The 15,270-nt window shown below is 46.3% G+C and overlaps 1 protein-coding gene across 23 annotated transcripts in view; it reads right to left on the bottom strand.

The window, feature by feature from the left end:
* Positions 1-15,270, bottom strand: part of LOC102983587 (hexokinase HKDC1) — a 74,875-nt gene that overhangs the window by 45,624 nt on the left and 13,981 nt on the right. For 17 of the 23 annotated variants that reach the window (XM_055081067.1, XM_055081069.1, XM_055081068.1 and 14 more), the window contains exons 5-11: positions 14,210-14,305; positions 13,004-13,106; positions 10,325-10,508; positions 7,461-7,616; positions 6,121-6,354; positions 4,998-5,302; positions 3,031-3,389 (exon numbers count right to left, since the gene is read on the bottom strand). In XM_055081067.1, the coding sequence (XP_054937042.1) occupies positions 3,031-3,389; positions 4,998-5,302; positions 6,121-6,354; positions 7,461-7,616; positions 10,325-10,508; positions 13,004-13,106; positions 14,210-14,305 (1,437 nt within the window). Of the gene's footprint in view, positions 1-3,030; positions 3,390-4,997; positions 5,303-6,120; positions 6,355-7,460; positions 7,617-10,324; positions 10,509-13,003; positions 13,107-14,209; positions 14,435-15,270 lie in introns of those variants that run through there. The other 6 variants (XM_028481580.1, XM_028481570.1, XM_007121035.4 and 3 more) reach the window with 4 other exon arrangements.

Genomic DNA, 15,270 nt, shown 5'->3' with positions numbered 1-15,270 from the left:
GTTTCCTTCATTTCTTTTTCATTTATTTCTGATTTGATCTTTATGATTTCTTTCCTTCTGCTAACTTTGGGGTGTTTTTGTTCTTCTTTCTCTAATTGCTTTAGGTGTAAGCTTAGGTTGTTTATTTGAGATGTTTCTTGTTTTTTGAGGTAGGATTGAATTGCTATAAACTTCCCGCTTAGAACTGCTTTTGCTGCATCCCATAGATTTTGGGTCGTGTTTTCATTGTCATTTGTCTCTAGGTGTTTTTTTATTTCCTCTTTGATTTCTTCAGTGATCTCTTGGTTATTTAGTAGTGCACTGTTTAGCCTCCATGTGTTTGTATTTTTTACAGTTTTTTTCCTGTAATTGATATCTAGTCTTATAGCGTTGTGGTCAGAAAAGATACTTGATTCGATTTCAATTTCTGTAAATTTACCAAGCCTTGATTTGTGACCCAGGATGTGATCTATCCTGGAGAATGTTCCATGTGCACTTGAGAAGAAAGTGTATTCTGTTGTTTTGGATGGAAAGTCCTATAAATATCAGTTAAGTCCATCTTGTTTAATGTGTCATTTAAAGCTTTTGTTTCCTTATTTATTTTCATTTTGGATGATCTGTCCATTGGTGGTAGGTCTTTTCCTTCTCTTGTGTTTCCTGCCTAGAGAAGTTCCTTTAGCATTTGTTGTAAAGCTGGTTTCATAGTGCTGTATTCTCTTAGCTTTTGCTTGTCTGTAAAGGTTTTCATTCCTCCGTCGAATGTGAATGAGAACCTTGCCGGGTAGAGTAATCTTGGTTGTAGGTTTTTCCCTTTCATCAAGCCAAGATTCAACCTGAGGCAATGTGGTTCCAGACCCATGCTCTTAACTACTGCACACTCTTTCCTCCCGACTAGGTAGGTAATATCTGTGAAGCATTTAGAACAGTGTCTGGCACTGAGCAAACACTATGAATGTGTTTGTTAAATAAAAATCAAGTAATTCTGTATGATTGATATACCATAGTTTATTTAGTCATTCTCCATTGCCAGACATTTGGGTTATTTCTAATTTTTCATTATTAAAAAGTGATGTTGTAGTGAACATCCTTGTTCATCCCTCCTTAGGTACATTTTAAGAAATGGAATCTTGAGAAATGGATCTTATGGCTCCTAGCATTCTGGCATTTTTAATTTTGAGAGATCTAGCCATATTACCAGATAATTTTGCCTTTTGAACCCCTCTCTCCCTGTTCTCTGAATGACTGGGGGACAGTGGGGGTAGGCCTGGTGAAGAGTGTTTTCATAGCATTCTCCAAGCCCTGCAGAGCTTTGTTTCAGTTATGATTTTGCAGCTACCGATTGGATAAGACTGCATGCCTCAATTTCCTCATATGAAAAGTGAAATAGGGAATTCCCTGGTGGTGGTCTAGAGGTTAGGACTCAGCGCTCTCACTGCTGGGGCCCCCGACTTCGATCCCTGGTCAGAGCACTAAGATCCCACAAGCCATGTGGCACAGCCAAAAATAAATAAATACATAAATAGGATAGAAAATAGAGTAAAATGCACAAAATAAGGGTAGGTACTATTTCTGGATTTTTAAATTTTGATTATATATATGTAAGTGTACTGTGCATTATAGCCAAAATGGTCCAGAAACACTGGGCTCCAGGTCCTGATCCCAAGGGTAGAGTGCAAGAACCTGGGCTCTCAGGCCAGTGTCCTGGAATAACCCCTCTACCACTGTTTATAGATGTGGTAACCTGGACAACTTAACCTCTTTGTTCCTCCGTTTTTCTTAACTACAAAATGGTGATTAAAAATAGTGTGTATACATACAACAAAATATCACTCAGCTTTAAAAAGGAAGGAAATTCTACGTGGATGACCCTTGAGAACATTATGCTAAGTGAAATAAGCCAGTCACAAAATAACAAACACTGTAATGATTCTACTTATATGAGATACCTGGAATAGTCAAATTTATAGAGGCAGAGAGTAAAATAAAGGTTACCAGGGGCTGGGAGAGAGGCAAATGAGGAGTTATTGTTTAATGGGTATAGAGTTTCAGTTTGAGAAGATGAAAGGGTTCGGAAGATGGATAGTGGTGACAGTTTCATAACAATGTGAGTGTACTTAATGCCACAGTACACTTGTACTTTTTAAGTGTACCAGTGTACATTTAAAAACAAAGTGGTAAATGTTATATCTATTTTACCACAATTAAAAATGGTAAAATAAACAAAGCAAAAATAGTGTGTACATCATGGGGACATTGACTGGATTAGACAAAATCTCAACAAATCTCAAGTGTCATTCTTATTATTGTCATGAGCTCTCTGGCTGACTTGCTGTGCTGACCAGAGTTCTCTCTATAAATTGAGGAGTGGTGTCCTGCTTTTATGCCAGTCCTGTAAGCTTGGTTGACATAAGCCTATCAGAGAGCAAGAGAGAGTACTCTGTTCTCCATAAGCTGGTGAATGGTGCTTTTATCCAAGAATTCCAAGAGAAATCTTGTGATGTACATTTCTAAATTATTATGAATAATCTAATAAAATCATTATACATGATGTTTTTCAATGTCAACTAGGTAAGAGTCTATGTGATAAACTCCTGAAATTCTAATATCAGGAAAGAAATGCATTTCTTCTGATGCACTGGTATGCTTTTGTTCATCAGACATTAAAAACCCTACAACCTATTGCATTTTCCTGTTTACACAGGAAGACCCAGGTAATATTGTAGACTAAGAGTTATAACTGGCCTTAACTGGTTGTTACCTCTTCTTATCTCTCGATAATATGATTTGACCTCTCTTTTAACAGTAGCCTTATCCAAGTGTCCCTTTATTGTATACTGCTCTAAATTATTTTGTAAACTTCAATCAAAGAAACAATAATAATGAAAAGGAAACACAGTAAATAGAAAAAAATTAAATGATCCAAATTCTCGATCATGTCTCCCCAGCTGCCCTGAACCTGAGACCCCGAAATAAAATGAACAGTGACTCAGAGCTATCTCGAGATTCCCCAGGTGTAGGAGGGAATGGGCCCACCAGGCTGGGCCATCTTACCTTGTCAATGCTCGCCTGCCTGCAGGGAAATGAGAATGTGAAGCCCAAAGGCAGCTGGGCTCCCTTGAGGCCCATGTAGTCCAGGAAGTCAGCGATGCACTGCACAATGTGGTCAAACAGCTGCAGGGAGAGAGCGGCAGTCATGCCAGGCCTGCACTGTATAGGGTGGCAGGCTGGCACCTCGGAGCGTGGAACCCCCTGCCCGGCATTTACCTCCTCACCGGTGCCCTGCATTATCTCCAGGGGGATGGCGAAAATCTTGTTGTACATTCGCACCGACCTCCGTCCACTTCTGATCTTCACCAGGAGGACCCGGAAGTTGGTTCCCCCCAGATCCAGGGCGAGGAACTTTCCTTTCTCTGTGGTGGAGAAAGTGGGGGCTGCATTCCACCGGCATGCAGCCGAGCACGGCCTTGTGTGCAGGCATTGGGAGGAAGAGGTGATGCTGAAAGTGAGCAGCTCCAGAGCCTGCCTGCCTGGGGCTCATGGGCCAAAGGGGCGTGGAGGTCACCAAGCACAGTGTCAGAGCGCTGGGCAGGCACCCTGAGCCCAGCTGAGGCCAGCCTGCTTTTCTTGCTGTCTGGTAAAGGCCACACATGATACTTATGCTCAGGGAGCCTCTGAGGGTGAATCCAGGCCAGGCTACCTGACTACAATGGACTCGGGAAGGTGCTTCCATCCTGTCATATGGCCTAGAGGAGCTGTTCATCCTGAGCATGAAATGATTCTTCTGTCCTGCTTGCCCCTACCCTGGATTCTCACAACCCCACCTGACTAATAAGAAACTGTATCGAGTCTGAGGGCCATCACAGTCCAGGGCCCCCCAGTGCAGTGCCTCTTGGTTCTCTGACATTGCAGAGCATGTCAGTCTGTTCTGTGTGATTCCTCACCTCTCTACCTGCCTCATTCACTCTGTTCTAGCCACACTGGTCATTTTGCTGTTCCTTGAATTTGCCAAAGACCTCACTCTCAGCCAGTTCTCTTACCCCTGATGGTGGTCTATTTTTCTTCATAGCCCTGTCATTACATGGCATCACCTGGCGTTTATTTGTTTACTGTCTGCCAGCCCAACAGAACTTAGGCTCCATAAGGGTAGGGACTGTGTTTTCTTCACTGCTCTGTTACCGTGCTTACAACAGAGCCTGACAAGTAGCAGGTGCTTAATGAAACTTTGAGGAATAAAGGCGAAAGGATAAAAGCGATGAAAGAATGAATAGTTGAATAGTGTCTTTTACTGCTGTTATTCTTTTCCCCCCAAGTAGACTCAAACGATACTGGCTCTAGAAAAGATCTTTGTTGTTGAGAGATTCCAGGTACAACTGTGTGACCTTGAGTATGTCACCTAACCTCTCTGAGTCTCAGTTTTGGCATCCATCAAATGGGAATCATTCTCTTTCTATAACATACAGAGTAGTTGTGAGCACAAAATGAAATTAAACGTTCAAAAGCAAATTAAAGATATGAAGCATTTTACAAAGGTCATTATATCTGGGTGAGACTCATGAGATTCAAAGAGGTGGAGTAACCTGTCTAAAGAACTGACCTCACTGTTTTGTGGCTCCCGTCAGACGAGCACAGAGGACCAGGAGAAGGATCAAGTATCGGAAAAGTCAGGGGCAGAAAGTGAAGAGAGGGGAGAGGAAGAGAGCCAAGCCCCAGGAGAGAACAGAGCCAGAGAAGAGGGTGGAAGACAAGCCAGACACTGCAAGTGTCCAGACGGTAGCCCCTGGGAACAGCATCTGGGTCTTCACACACATGGAACCTAACTTAGGTATTCTTCACCGCCAGTGCCGTGGATCAACCAAAGCAAAGAGATTCAGCAGAGTACTAACCTTCTACCCCAACCCTCCTCCCTCCATTATAGACATGAACCCAAGGCTCTTGATACAAAAGACCTAACTGGATTTAAGGAGTTTTGATTCGAGCTCTGGGTGGCCCATCAGAGAAGGGAGCTGTGCACGGCCCACCTGTGCCATCTGGCATCCCGCAGACGTAGGTGGGCAGCATCTTGACCGTGGCCAGCGGGTGGGTGTCCCTCTTCAGCCCGTACTCGAGCTCAACCCGCATCTTGTCCCGAACGCCCACAAGTTGCTCTCGGGTCAGCCGGAACAAAGCCAGCACCTTGTCAATCTGCTTCCGCTGGGCCTGCACGCGGGAGGCCACTGCGGTCACCATGGCGGCCCCCTTGGTGCTGCCACTCTCCGACAGGAGGAAGCGGACGTCACAGTTCGGGACCAGTTTCCTCACCACCTTGTGCAGGCGTTTTGGGTATCTGGAGGCGGTGGGGGGATGGCAAAATATGTAAAAATCATAAAGGCCCGGGGCCAGCCAATAGGAACAGACACAGGTGTAGCAGAGGAACAGGTTCCTGGGGTGCCCTGCTGGGCCAAGGCTCACCCCTTCAGTTGCTGGATGGAGGGAGAAGATGGGGGTGACTAAGGGTAGGGACCAGGGCAGCTGGGACAGTGGAAGGGACACTTGGAAGGCTCAAAGAAGTGGTTATTTTATCACTAATATTATAAGCAGTAGGGCGTGTCCACACATAATGTATTGGCTGAACATCATCTCTGCCCAAAGGGGAAGGGTTCTTTCCCCAGCTCTTCCCAGGTGTACCCACCTGACTTCCAATAACACCTCTGTTAGTCAGAGGGACTTTCATGTGCTCCCTCCTTCTGAGAAATTCTCATTTCCCTGTGTCTTCCTACTGGTATCTTTCATGTGGACTTGGCAACCCCTGCCATCCTGACTTTTCCCCATTTATAACTGGGTGTATCTTACTTTCCAATCTTACCACATAGCAAGTATTCAATAATAATGGATAGACAGGTGGATAAACACACGGCTTTGCTAGTCAGGCAATTGGTTTTAGCAGAATATTCCTTTAAGAATGATCCCCTAAAGCAACCCAGCCAGCTAGATGTGAATGTAATCTCTGAATTCACCCCTTCCCCTGTAATCTCAGAACCACAGAAGACAGTTGGGTCCAGCAACCCAGAGAAGCAGCGTAGTTTAGAGACAAAACTGGACTCGGCTCCAAGCAGACAGACTGGACTCATTTGCAGGGGGTGTGGGCCGGCAGCCAGCACTCACTGGGGGTGGATCTTGTAGAGTGTGCCATCCATGCCCACCGTGGTCCGGAGCCGCACCAGCTTCTTGTTCTCCCGCAGGCGTGTTAGGATGGCTGCCAGGGCCGCTGCACAGAGATTGGCTGAGCGGAAGGAAACGACGGTGCAGACGTGCTGGACCGCAACGCAGTCGGCCTCTGAAGCCTCCAGGCCCAGATCCGTCAGGATCTCTCTTGTATTAGCCAGGCCTTCTTTATACCTGGCCAGGGGACAGGAATGAGAGGACTACACTTCTCCATCCCGTGGGAGTCCCCCTCAGAGAGACAGCATTCCCATCTCTCAGGACTGTGAAAATAAACAGGCTGGCACATAGTCATACGATAATAATGACGATTTCAACAATGATCACGGCAGCCACCATTTATTGCACACTATGTGCCAGGTGCTTGCCCAAGGACTTGACATGTGTTAACTCAGCCCTCACAACAATCCTGGGGGGAGTACTGTCATTATCCTATTGCACAGAAGAGGGATCTGAGGCACAGACAGGGTAGGTAACCTGTCCACAGGCACACAGCTGGTAAGTGCAAGGGGCAGGATTTGAACTCAGGCAGTTCGATTACAGAGCCCACCCTTTTAAGCATCCTGTGCTATACTGCTTTTTACAGAAACTCAGTCTCTGCCAAGCTCTGCATAAACACAGACTCTGGGAGTCAGATGTCACCCTGCTGAACTCAGAATCCAAGCTGACTGCAAAGTTCAGGGCAATGCTAGGGTCTCTAAGCCTGAGGAACAGGATCCTGGGTCGACTGGGGCCAGCCACCATAACCAGTCAGCTCCCCACTGCACACCTTTGTGTGAGCCCCCTAATCACCAAAGCCAAAGGCAAAGCCAGTCCCTGACAGCTCCAGGTAGAGAAGGTTATTGCTACAGCAGGAATTCTTAACTTGGATTCCATGCTTGGGTTTTAACGGGTCCAAGGATGCCCTGATATTATAAGCAAAATGGTGTGCCAATGTGCATTTTGGGGGTAAAGGGTCCAGAACTTAAATCAGATTCTCAAAGGAGTCTGTGACCCTAAAAAAGTTATGTCACCACTTCAGTGAGGAAAAAGGCAACAAAACATGAGGAGGGTGCAGACCTCCGACAGCAGAATCCCTGGCTGCTGAAACCAACAAGAAGCCACATGTGAGGCATGGCAGGCATTGCTAATCCACCTGAAGCTGTGTCCAGGTATGAAATCGTCCTCTGACGAAGGAAGATCTGGTTCCTTCTGTGCACCACCACCATGAGCACACCACTCCTTGGATGCCCACCCTAACCCTCTGCAGAGTCAAGGTGGAAGGGACCCTGCCAGCAGCTTACTTCTCCATGGCAGCCACGTGCCGTGTTTCAATCTTGCCCTTAATGTGGAGAGCGGAGGATTTCTCGCCACCAAACAGGAGGCCTGCCTTGGCCATCTTCAGCAAGATGAGCCTGACGAGTTCACCTAAGTACAGGCCGCTGATCATCTTCTCAAACCTACAATTTGGTGAACAGATCAGTGGCAGCAATGTCTTTGCTTATGCAGCATCCTTCCCAAAGCCCATGAGCCACAGCCCATGGTTTGGAGCATGAGTGGTGGAAGGGCCTCTTTACAGGTCCAGGAGGCCTCAGTCCCTGTCCCAGCTTGGGGTGCCCTTGGGAGCCCACTCATCCTCTCTGAGCTACATTCTCCTCACCTATAAAAGGGGAGGACTAAACTAGAGGAAACCTAAGATTCTTTCCTGATCACTAGGTGCTTGATTCCAAAAATCTTTATCTCAAATCACCCTTGGCCATGGGGGTGCCATTCTCATATTAGGCATAAGCAATCTCAACTTCAGAGACTTCAGGTACTTTCCCAGGATCACCAACCACAGCATGACAAGTCCAAATTTCAAATGTTTCCAACCCCTACACCTGTTTCTGCCCAAGAGAGAAACATGCTGTGTCTGTGAGATGGGCTTGGATAGCTCCAGAGAGGTTCTACAATAATATGGACGAAATATCCCACCAGGCTACCTGCACCTGCACTCTCAGTCTGCATACAACAAGCAATTACTTACTGTTTCCCAAGTAAACTATTAAATATAATTTTTATTCTGCAAACATAAGATACAAAATCAAGGACAACCTGTTTCCTAATCAACTTTATCTATCTTACATAAAGTCGTAGAACATTGCAGAAACAAGACAATCGAAAGAAATCCAGGTTGGGTTTGGGGGAGTGGAATTTATTTTAAGTGAAATGGATAGGATGAGGATGACAAAGTCCCCAAAGTGGCACCACTTCCTTGGGCTGTGGCTGCTCTGTGTCACCAGTGAAATGGGTATGTGCTGGGGACCAGGTGCATCCAAAGCAGAAATTTGCTCCCCAGGTATGCACTTCTACTGTTGAGTGGCTTCTAGGAGGTACTTAAAATATTTATTCACCAGGGCTTCTTGGGAAAATGGTTGATTTCAGGGCTGGGGCTGGGAAAGTGCATGGTGAGCCTAGAGCATCTTACTGTGCCAGAAAATAAGGAAGTACTTAAAGAGTGATGGAATCATGTCAAAAGGACACAGGGACTAGCTTGAAGGAGCTTCCACTGGCTAAATCTGAAAAGAATTTGAATATCAAAAGAAATATAATAGGAAGGAATTATAACCCATTAAATTTAAAAAGAATCCATATTAGTATAAGTAGATAAATGGAGGAGATAGGAAAGCTCTTACTTAGAGTAGAATAACAACTAATAACCTACAGGGAATGATGGATCTAGAAATTCATCAATGGATGCTAAAACTAGAGAGAAAGTTTAATGAGAAACAGGATATTTACATAGTCTCAAAGTATCTCTTCACCAGATACTTATTCATTATAGAGGGAATAATAATAACCTTATGGTGCAGAAACCTCTGTCATATCCCCTTAACCAAGCGATCTGAGTTAGCATCCCCAGTAACGGAACAAACAACATGTGCTTCCAGATCCGATGCCCAGGGAAGGACACACACCACTTGTGTGATAGTCCTGCCAAAAATACATCGCCTGAATCTAATCATGAGGAAACGTCAGACAAATGCAAGTTGAGGGACATTCTGTGAAATAAATGGCTTGCATGCTTGAAGATCATGAAAACCAAACAGATATTACAGAAGATTAAAGGAGGCTAAAGAGACATGGCAGCAACATGTAATGTGTGATCCTGGACCTGGACCAGGACAATTTTTTTTTTTTATAAAGGACATTAGTGGGACAGCAGGTGAGTTTTAAATAAGATCTGTAAATTAGAGATTAGAACTGATTAAGTGTTTATTTCCTAATTTTGATAATTATACTTTAATAGAAGAGAATGTAGTTCTTTTCAGATAATACACTCTGAAGTATTTAGGGGTGAAGGGATATTATGCTTGCAATTTTAGTCTCAAATGTTCAGAAAAATAATTTTATATAGACATATGTGTATTTTATGTATATGTGTATTTTATGTGTCTGTGTATATACATAAACACAGAGAGAGAATGTTACTATTAGGGAATTTGAGTGAAGGGGAATTTTATACTATTTTCACTACTTTTTTGTAAGTCTGAAATTATTTTTTAAAATTTTAAGCGTTTTTTCATTCAACACTTTTTTTTTTAACAAACACTTAATGAGCTGCAATAATGTGTAAGACCCTATGTGTAGAAAGGAAAGGAAAATCACAGGTGTAGCCGCCTTCAGGGAGCTCAGCATACAGGCAGAGCTGAAGCAGACCCTGAACACTTATACTACGGGTGAGTGTGGGATGAGAGCAGAGAAAGGCTCGGCAAGACCTGAGACTGAGGGACTCACACCAGGTGCCGCATGATTAGGCCTCAGAGAAGAAGGGGGTGGGGCAGAAGGGGAACACAAATGCGGAGCGTGTGCTTCCTCAGGCTGCACTGGTTTGTTCTGTGGCCACTCATCCAAATGCGCCAAGAAGGCAGGACACCTAGTTCACAGCTGTATCTCCCCTACCTCTGGACTGAATTCGAATCAGGGATATGACCTATGGGAAATCACTCAATTTCCTTGGCTTTCACTTTCCTCATCTGTCCAGTGAAACTGAAACACAAGCCTTGACTCATAAACTCCCTGTGATGGATAACGAGTCACAGCTAAGAAGCCTCCCAGGTATAAAGCGTACCTGAGTAAGTGGACATTTACTGGTGCCGATGCCCAGGTTACAGCGCAGGGTACTCACAGCTGCTTCCCGGGGTTGAGAGAGCCGAGGTCCAGCTCCCGGTCGAACTCGGTGCGGATGTCCTCCAGGGCCCCGTCGTCCCCGAAGGCCCCCCACTCGGTGTTGATGCACATCCTCCCTTCGTCACCTTCCACCAGCTCGATGTTGCTCATGTCCTCCATGTAGCACGCGTTGGTGCCGGTGCCTGGACGAGGGATCAGGGAGAAAACAGAGACGCGAGGGCTCCCAGCTGGACAAAGACAGAGGGGACTCTCAACTGCCCAAGAGTCCTCTGAACGCATCACAAAGTGCTTTTGATCCACTCCGGGGGCTGGGGGCCGGTTCTCGCTGAGGGAAGCAGCTTTTGGCGAGCTGGGGAGTTCATGAGGAATAAAGCTGACATGCCAAGTCTACACTTGTCAGGGTGTTAATGGTTTGCTGTTATCAATGGAGTCAATTGTGAAGAAGTCCCTGATGAATATGTATGAAAGCTGACAGTATATTTACTAAGAGGAGGATGAGCTAACCAAACTTCGTAAATATATTTTAAAAAAATCACCGACCCACAGTAATATTTTTAATCCTTTCCCTATGCTACGTCGCTTCTTCTCTATCTGATACTAAAAATATTCCTTACTCATAGCCTGCCACAAATTGTTCCTAGCATAAGCTACATCCTTATCTTTGACAGTGATTAGCTATCACATAAGAAAGCAACGTGCCATTATTCAAACACAAACTCACTCCAAGGAAATACCTCAAACACTTGAGTAGTGGTGAGTGGCTGCAGATAGGCACAATCTGCAGCCAATAGGTTTGGGACCTATTGGGACAATGGAAATGTGCTAATTGGATTGTGGCGATGGTTACAAAACTCTATAAATTCACTAAAAATCACTGAATTATACAACTAAATGAGAGGATTTTATGCCTCAGTAACGCTGTTTTTCTTTTTGTTTTTGGCCACATCGCGTGGCTTATGGGATCTTACTTCCCCGACCAGGGATCGAACCCAGGTCCCCAGCAGTGGAAACACGGAGTCTTAACCACTGACTGCCAGGGAATTCCCCAATAAAGCTGTTTTAAAAAAAATATTTTTTAAAGTATCTTCCCCTGGCTGATACTCTGGTGTCAGAATTTTAAAGCCAACATGAGAAATAAGAGATGTAGAGAATCAGAGTGTAATAGAATATTTGGAAAAAGCTTTTCTCAGAAAAGCACAGACACTGCTTAGGCATGGCACCCAACTGGCAGGTTACCAGACACAGTCGCTAAGACAGACACAGTGGGCAGTAGCAGATGCCATGACAGACAAGCGCCAGGCCCATTCAGAGGTGTGGGGCTCCTGAAACAGGAAGGCAGATCAAGCCCCTCCGCTGTAAAGATCCTGCCCTTTGGGAAAGTCAGGCTGAGGAGAGTGAGTTGGAAATTCAGAAAAAGCAATTCTGGGGCTTCCCTGGTGGCGCAGTGGTTGGGGGTCCACCTGCCGATGCAGGGAACACGGGTTCGTGCCCCGGTCTGGGAGGATCCCACATGCCGCAGAGCGGCTAGGCCTGTGAGCCATGGCCGCTGAGCCTGCGCGTCCGGAGCCTGTGCTCTGCAATGGGAGAGGCCGCCATGGCCGCTGAGCCTGCGCGTCCGGAGCCTGCGCTCTGCAATGGGAGAGGCCACAACAGTGAGAGGCCCGCGTACCGCAAAAAAATAAAAAAAGAAACAAAAAGAAAAAGCAATTCGGAAAACCTCCCCCAATAGTGGTAAAGGAAAAGGGAAGCTGCAGGGATGTTTGAGAACAGCCTATAAACCCGGTCCATTTGGCCTTACTGTCCCCTGCACAGCCTTCTCATGGACCCCTCCAGGAGAGCCCCTCAGCTCAGGTGTTGGGACCACCCACCAGACCCCCCCACTGCGCTGCGGCCTCCCTGGTCCAGGCCCACACGCAGCAACGAAGGCCCAACACAGCCAAAAAACAAATAAATTTATAATTAAAAAATAAATAAAAATGCACACCCCACTTATCCATCTGCCACCCAAAGTCCTCCCGTGCCCTGTCTCCCCTGGGGTAAAAGCCAAAGACCCTCCAGTGACTGTGCTCCGTGTCCTAGGCCACCTGCCCAGTCCTGTGCACTCTCTCACGTGAAAGGCCTTCTACCCTCAGCCTCACTCGCTTTGATTCAGCCTTTTAGGGTTTCTCGAGCACCCCAGACTCATTCCCATCACAGAGGCCACAGGGACTCTCTTCCTCACCAGCGCTGCTTCGCTCCCTCCTCCTCATCACTGAGGTCCCTGCTCAAATGTCACCTCTCAGCAAGGCCCGGCCTGACCACCGCACCACACTCACTCTCAGTCACATCGCCCTGCTTTATATTCCTTATCATACTAACCACCACCTGAAACTATACTACTTGTTTAGGCCTTTCTGGTCTCTCACCCACCTCTGCACTGAAAGCTTCCTGAGCACGGGAACCTCTGGGACTCTCACCGCTGAGAATCTGATGCAGAGCGCAAGGCCTGGCACACAACGGGCACTCAGTAAACACTTGCTGAATGAATGCGTAAATTAATTTTCCATCTCCCTGTGTTGCTTCTTCTAAGTAGAAAGTGCCAATCACCTTCCCACAGAATTTACTCAGAGTTCCCCGAAACTAAGCCCCAAACCAACCCCTTTCACCCTCCTCCAAGAAGGAAGTCAAATTGAGTTACCAATGATGACACCAACTTCACAGTAGGGATCATCATAGGCGCACGTCATCATGGTCCCCACGGTGTCATTGACCAAAGCCAGGATGTCCACATCTAAGTCCTGCTGGAACACAAGTCCCAGAGGGCATCAGTGGGTGGGAGGGAGGTGTTATCCCCTTATGTTTCCCCACAGAGGAAGCAAAAGCAGTGAAGGTGCCTGGTTGAGACAATCTCTAGATCCTGCCTTCTGGGCCTGCCTGTAAGGAATAAGGCCTTTGTCAAGGTTCAGGGCAGAGAAAGAGCGGATGGGAGCTGAAGAGTGAAACTCATGCTCCTGCTGTGTGGGTGAAAGCCTCTGAGCAATGAAAATACGAGGGACCGATCACCAGGACTCCAGCCCATGTTTGAGGGACCTGAGAAAAGCATGTTTATCCTAGGAGCAATAGCGTTTCCAGGAGAAAACACCCAAGTCCTTGCCCATGGGGACATTTTTAACCAGCCTCGGCCAAGTCCTCTCCGTGGGCACCACCATGGGTTTCCCGTTCTACCAAGTCAACGTGGGTTATTACACCATGGTTCCACAAGGTTTGGGGGAGCATTTTAAAGTGCAATGAAAACAATAAGAGAAAAACAAAGGATACGAAAGAACATGAGAGCAACTTTAAAGAGAAAAAAGACTGGAAGGGTATACATCAATATATTCCTCATGCTGTCAGGGTAGCAAGTCATTTGGGTTTATTTGTGTACTTCTCAGCTCTGCAAGGAGCAGGTCTTGCTTTTATAGTTCTTTAAATTATCATAAAATGTTTTCAACAAACAGAGATACTCAATGAGTAGCGAGTGGAAAGTGGGATGGAGAGCCAGACAGGAAAGAAAGTGACCTTTTAAGCCTCAGAGAGGAAAGGTGGCGGTTGGAGCATCACACACAGCATCAGGTCTAACCAAGACCCCCGAGGGGCTGTGGCAGCTGGGGAGTCCCCAGGGAAGTGCGGGTCACCCTTCAACAGTGATCGGAACACTCTCCACATGCCAAGGTTCACAGGTGGGTTTATCCAAATCGGCAGCATCTGTGCTACAGTGAGACCTTCCCTAAGATCAAATCCGTCTCTGATTCTCCTTCGAGGGCAGGCATGTAGGAGACAACCCTCCCCCACGTCCTCCCCTCACCCCCACAAGAGAAAGGGGCTAGAACTTGGAGACCTCCCCACACGGAGGTGGATTCCTTACCTTGTGTTTTCTCATAGCATTGGTCAGAGAGCTCACGACGTCTGTGCCCTGAACTCCCCGCGCCTTAAACTTCTTTGTCCATGAAAGCAGGACACCCTGGGGGAAGATTTCAGATCCAGACAAAATGAGGAAGGCACTCAGTTCTGAAAATGAGCTGCAGAAATTTCATGCTTAAAGTGTACCCCCCTGTGGCCTTCTCTTCTTTAAGCTGAATCACACCAATCCTTTCAACATTTCTCCAGAGGCCTTTTCTAATAATTTCGACATGTTTATTACTCTCATCTGAGCAGTTTAAAACATAATACATAGGGGCAGAAAGAACAATGGTTGCAGAGTCAGAACACTTAGATTCATAAGACATTGTCCAAGTCATTTAACCTGTCTGAGCCTCAGTTTACTCATCTGTAAAATGGAAACATCACTCCCCTGCCTCTGTCACAGGACTGCTCTGATAGAAGTACCGGCATACGGTAGATGCATGATGTGTGCAGAATGCCTGGTTTGCCAGGTCCACAAAGCAGAACTGACATGTTACCTTGTAAGACTCCCTCAGGGACTTCATTTCAACTTAGAAAAATAGTTCTCAATTTGCATTATCAATTATCTGCTTACAATTGGTGTTTCTCAAGAGTTTCATGTCTAACATAGCAAATAATCACAGAATTTTTCAGACTGGAAGAGAACTTGGAGATTAAGAGACTTGCCCAAGGTCACATAGTCAAGAGGAGCTGAGCCCAAACTTACTAACTCCCTGACCATCCCCATCCCCTCAGTTTATGGATAAAGCAGCCAAGCTTTAGAGAGGAAGGAAGCTGTTCCAGGTGTCACAGTGAGTGAAGGACAGAGCCCAACTGGAACATAGGTCTCTGACACACACCCCCACCCGTGACCAGGTTTTTCCCTGCACCACAGCGCCGCCTAGTGGTAGCTCTAAATTCTGCCCTCATGGGCTATGGTAACATCCCTGCCCCACCAGAGGAGTAAGAGATTGTAGGGTGGTGTCCCCCCAAAAAGGATGCTAGGGACAATGTGGTACCTGTTGGGGGGACTAAATATGGGGG

The sequence above is a fragment of the Physeter macrocephalus genome, chromosome 20 (genome assembly GCF_002837175.3).
Source record: "Physeter macrocephalus isolate SW-GA chromosome 20, ASM283717v5, whole genome shotgun sequence".
Classification (NCBI taxonomy): domain Eukaryota; kingdom Metazoa; phylum Chordata; class Mammalia; order Artiodactyla; family Physeteridae; genus Physeter; species Physeter macrocephalus.
This window is presented reverse-complemented; position numbering and strand designations above follow the sequence as displayed.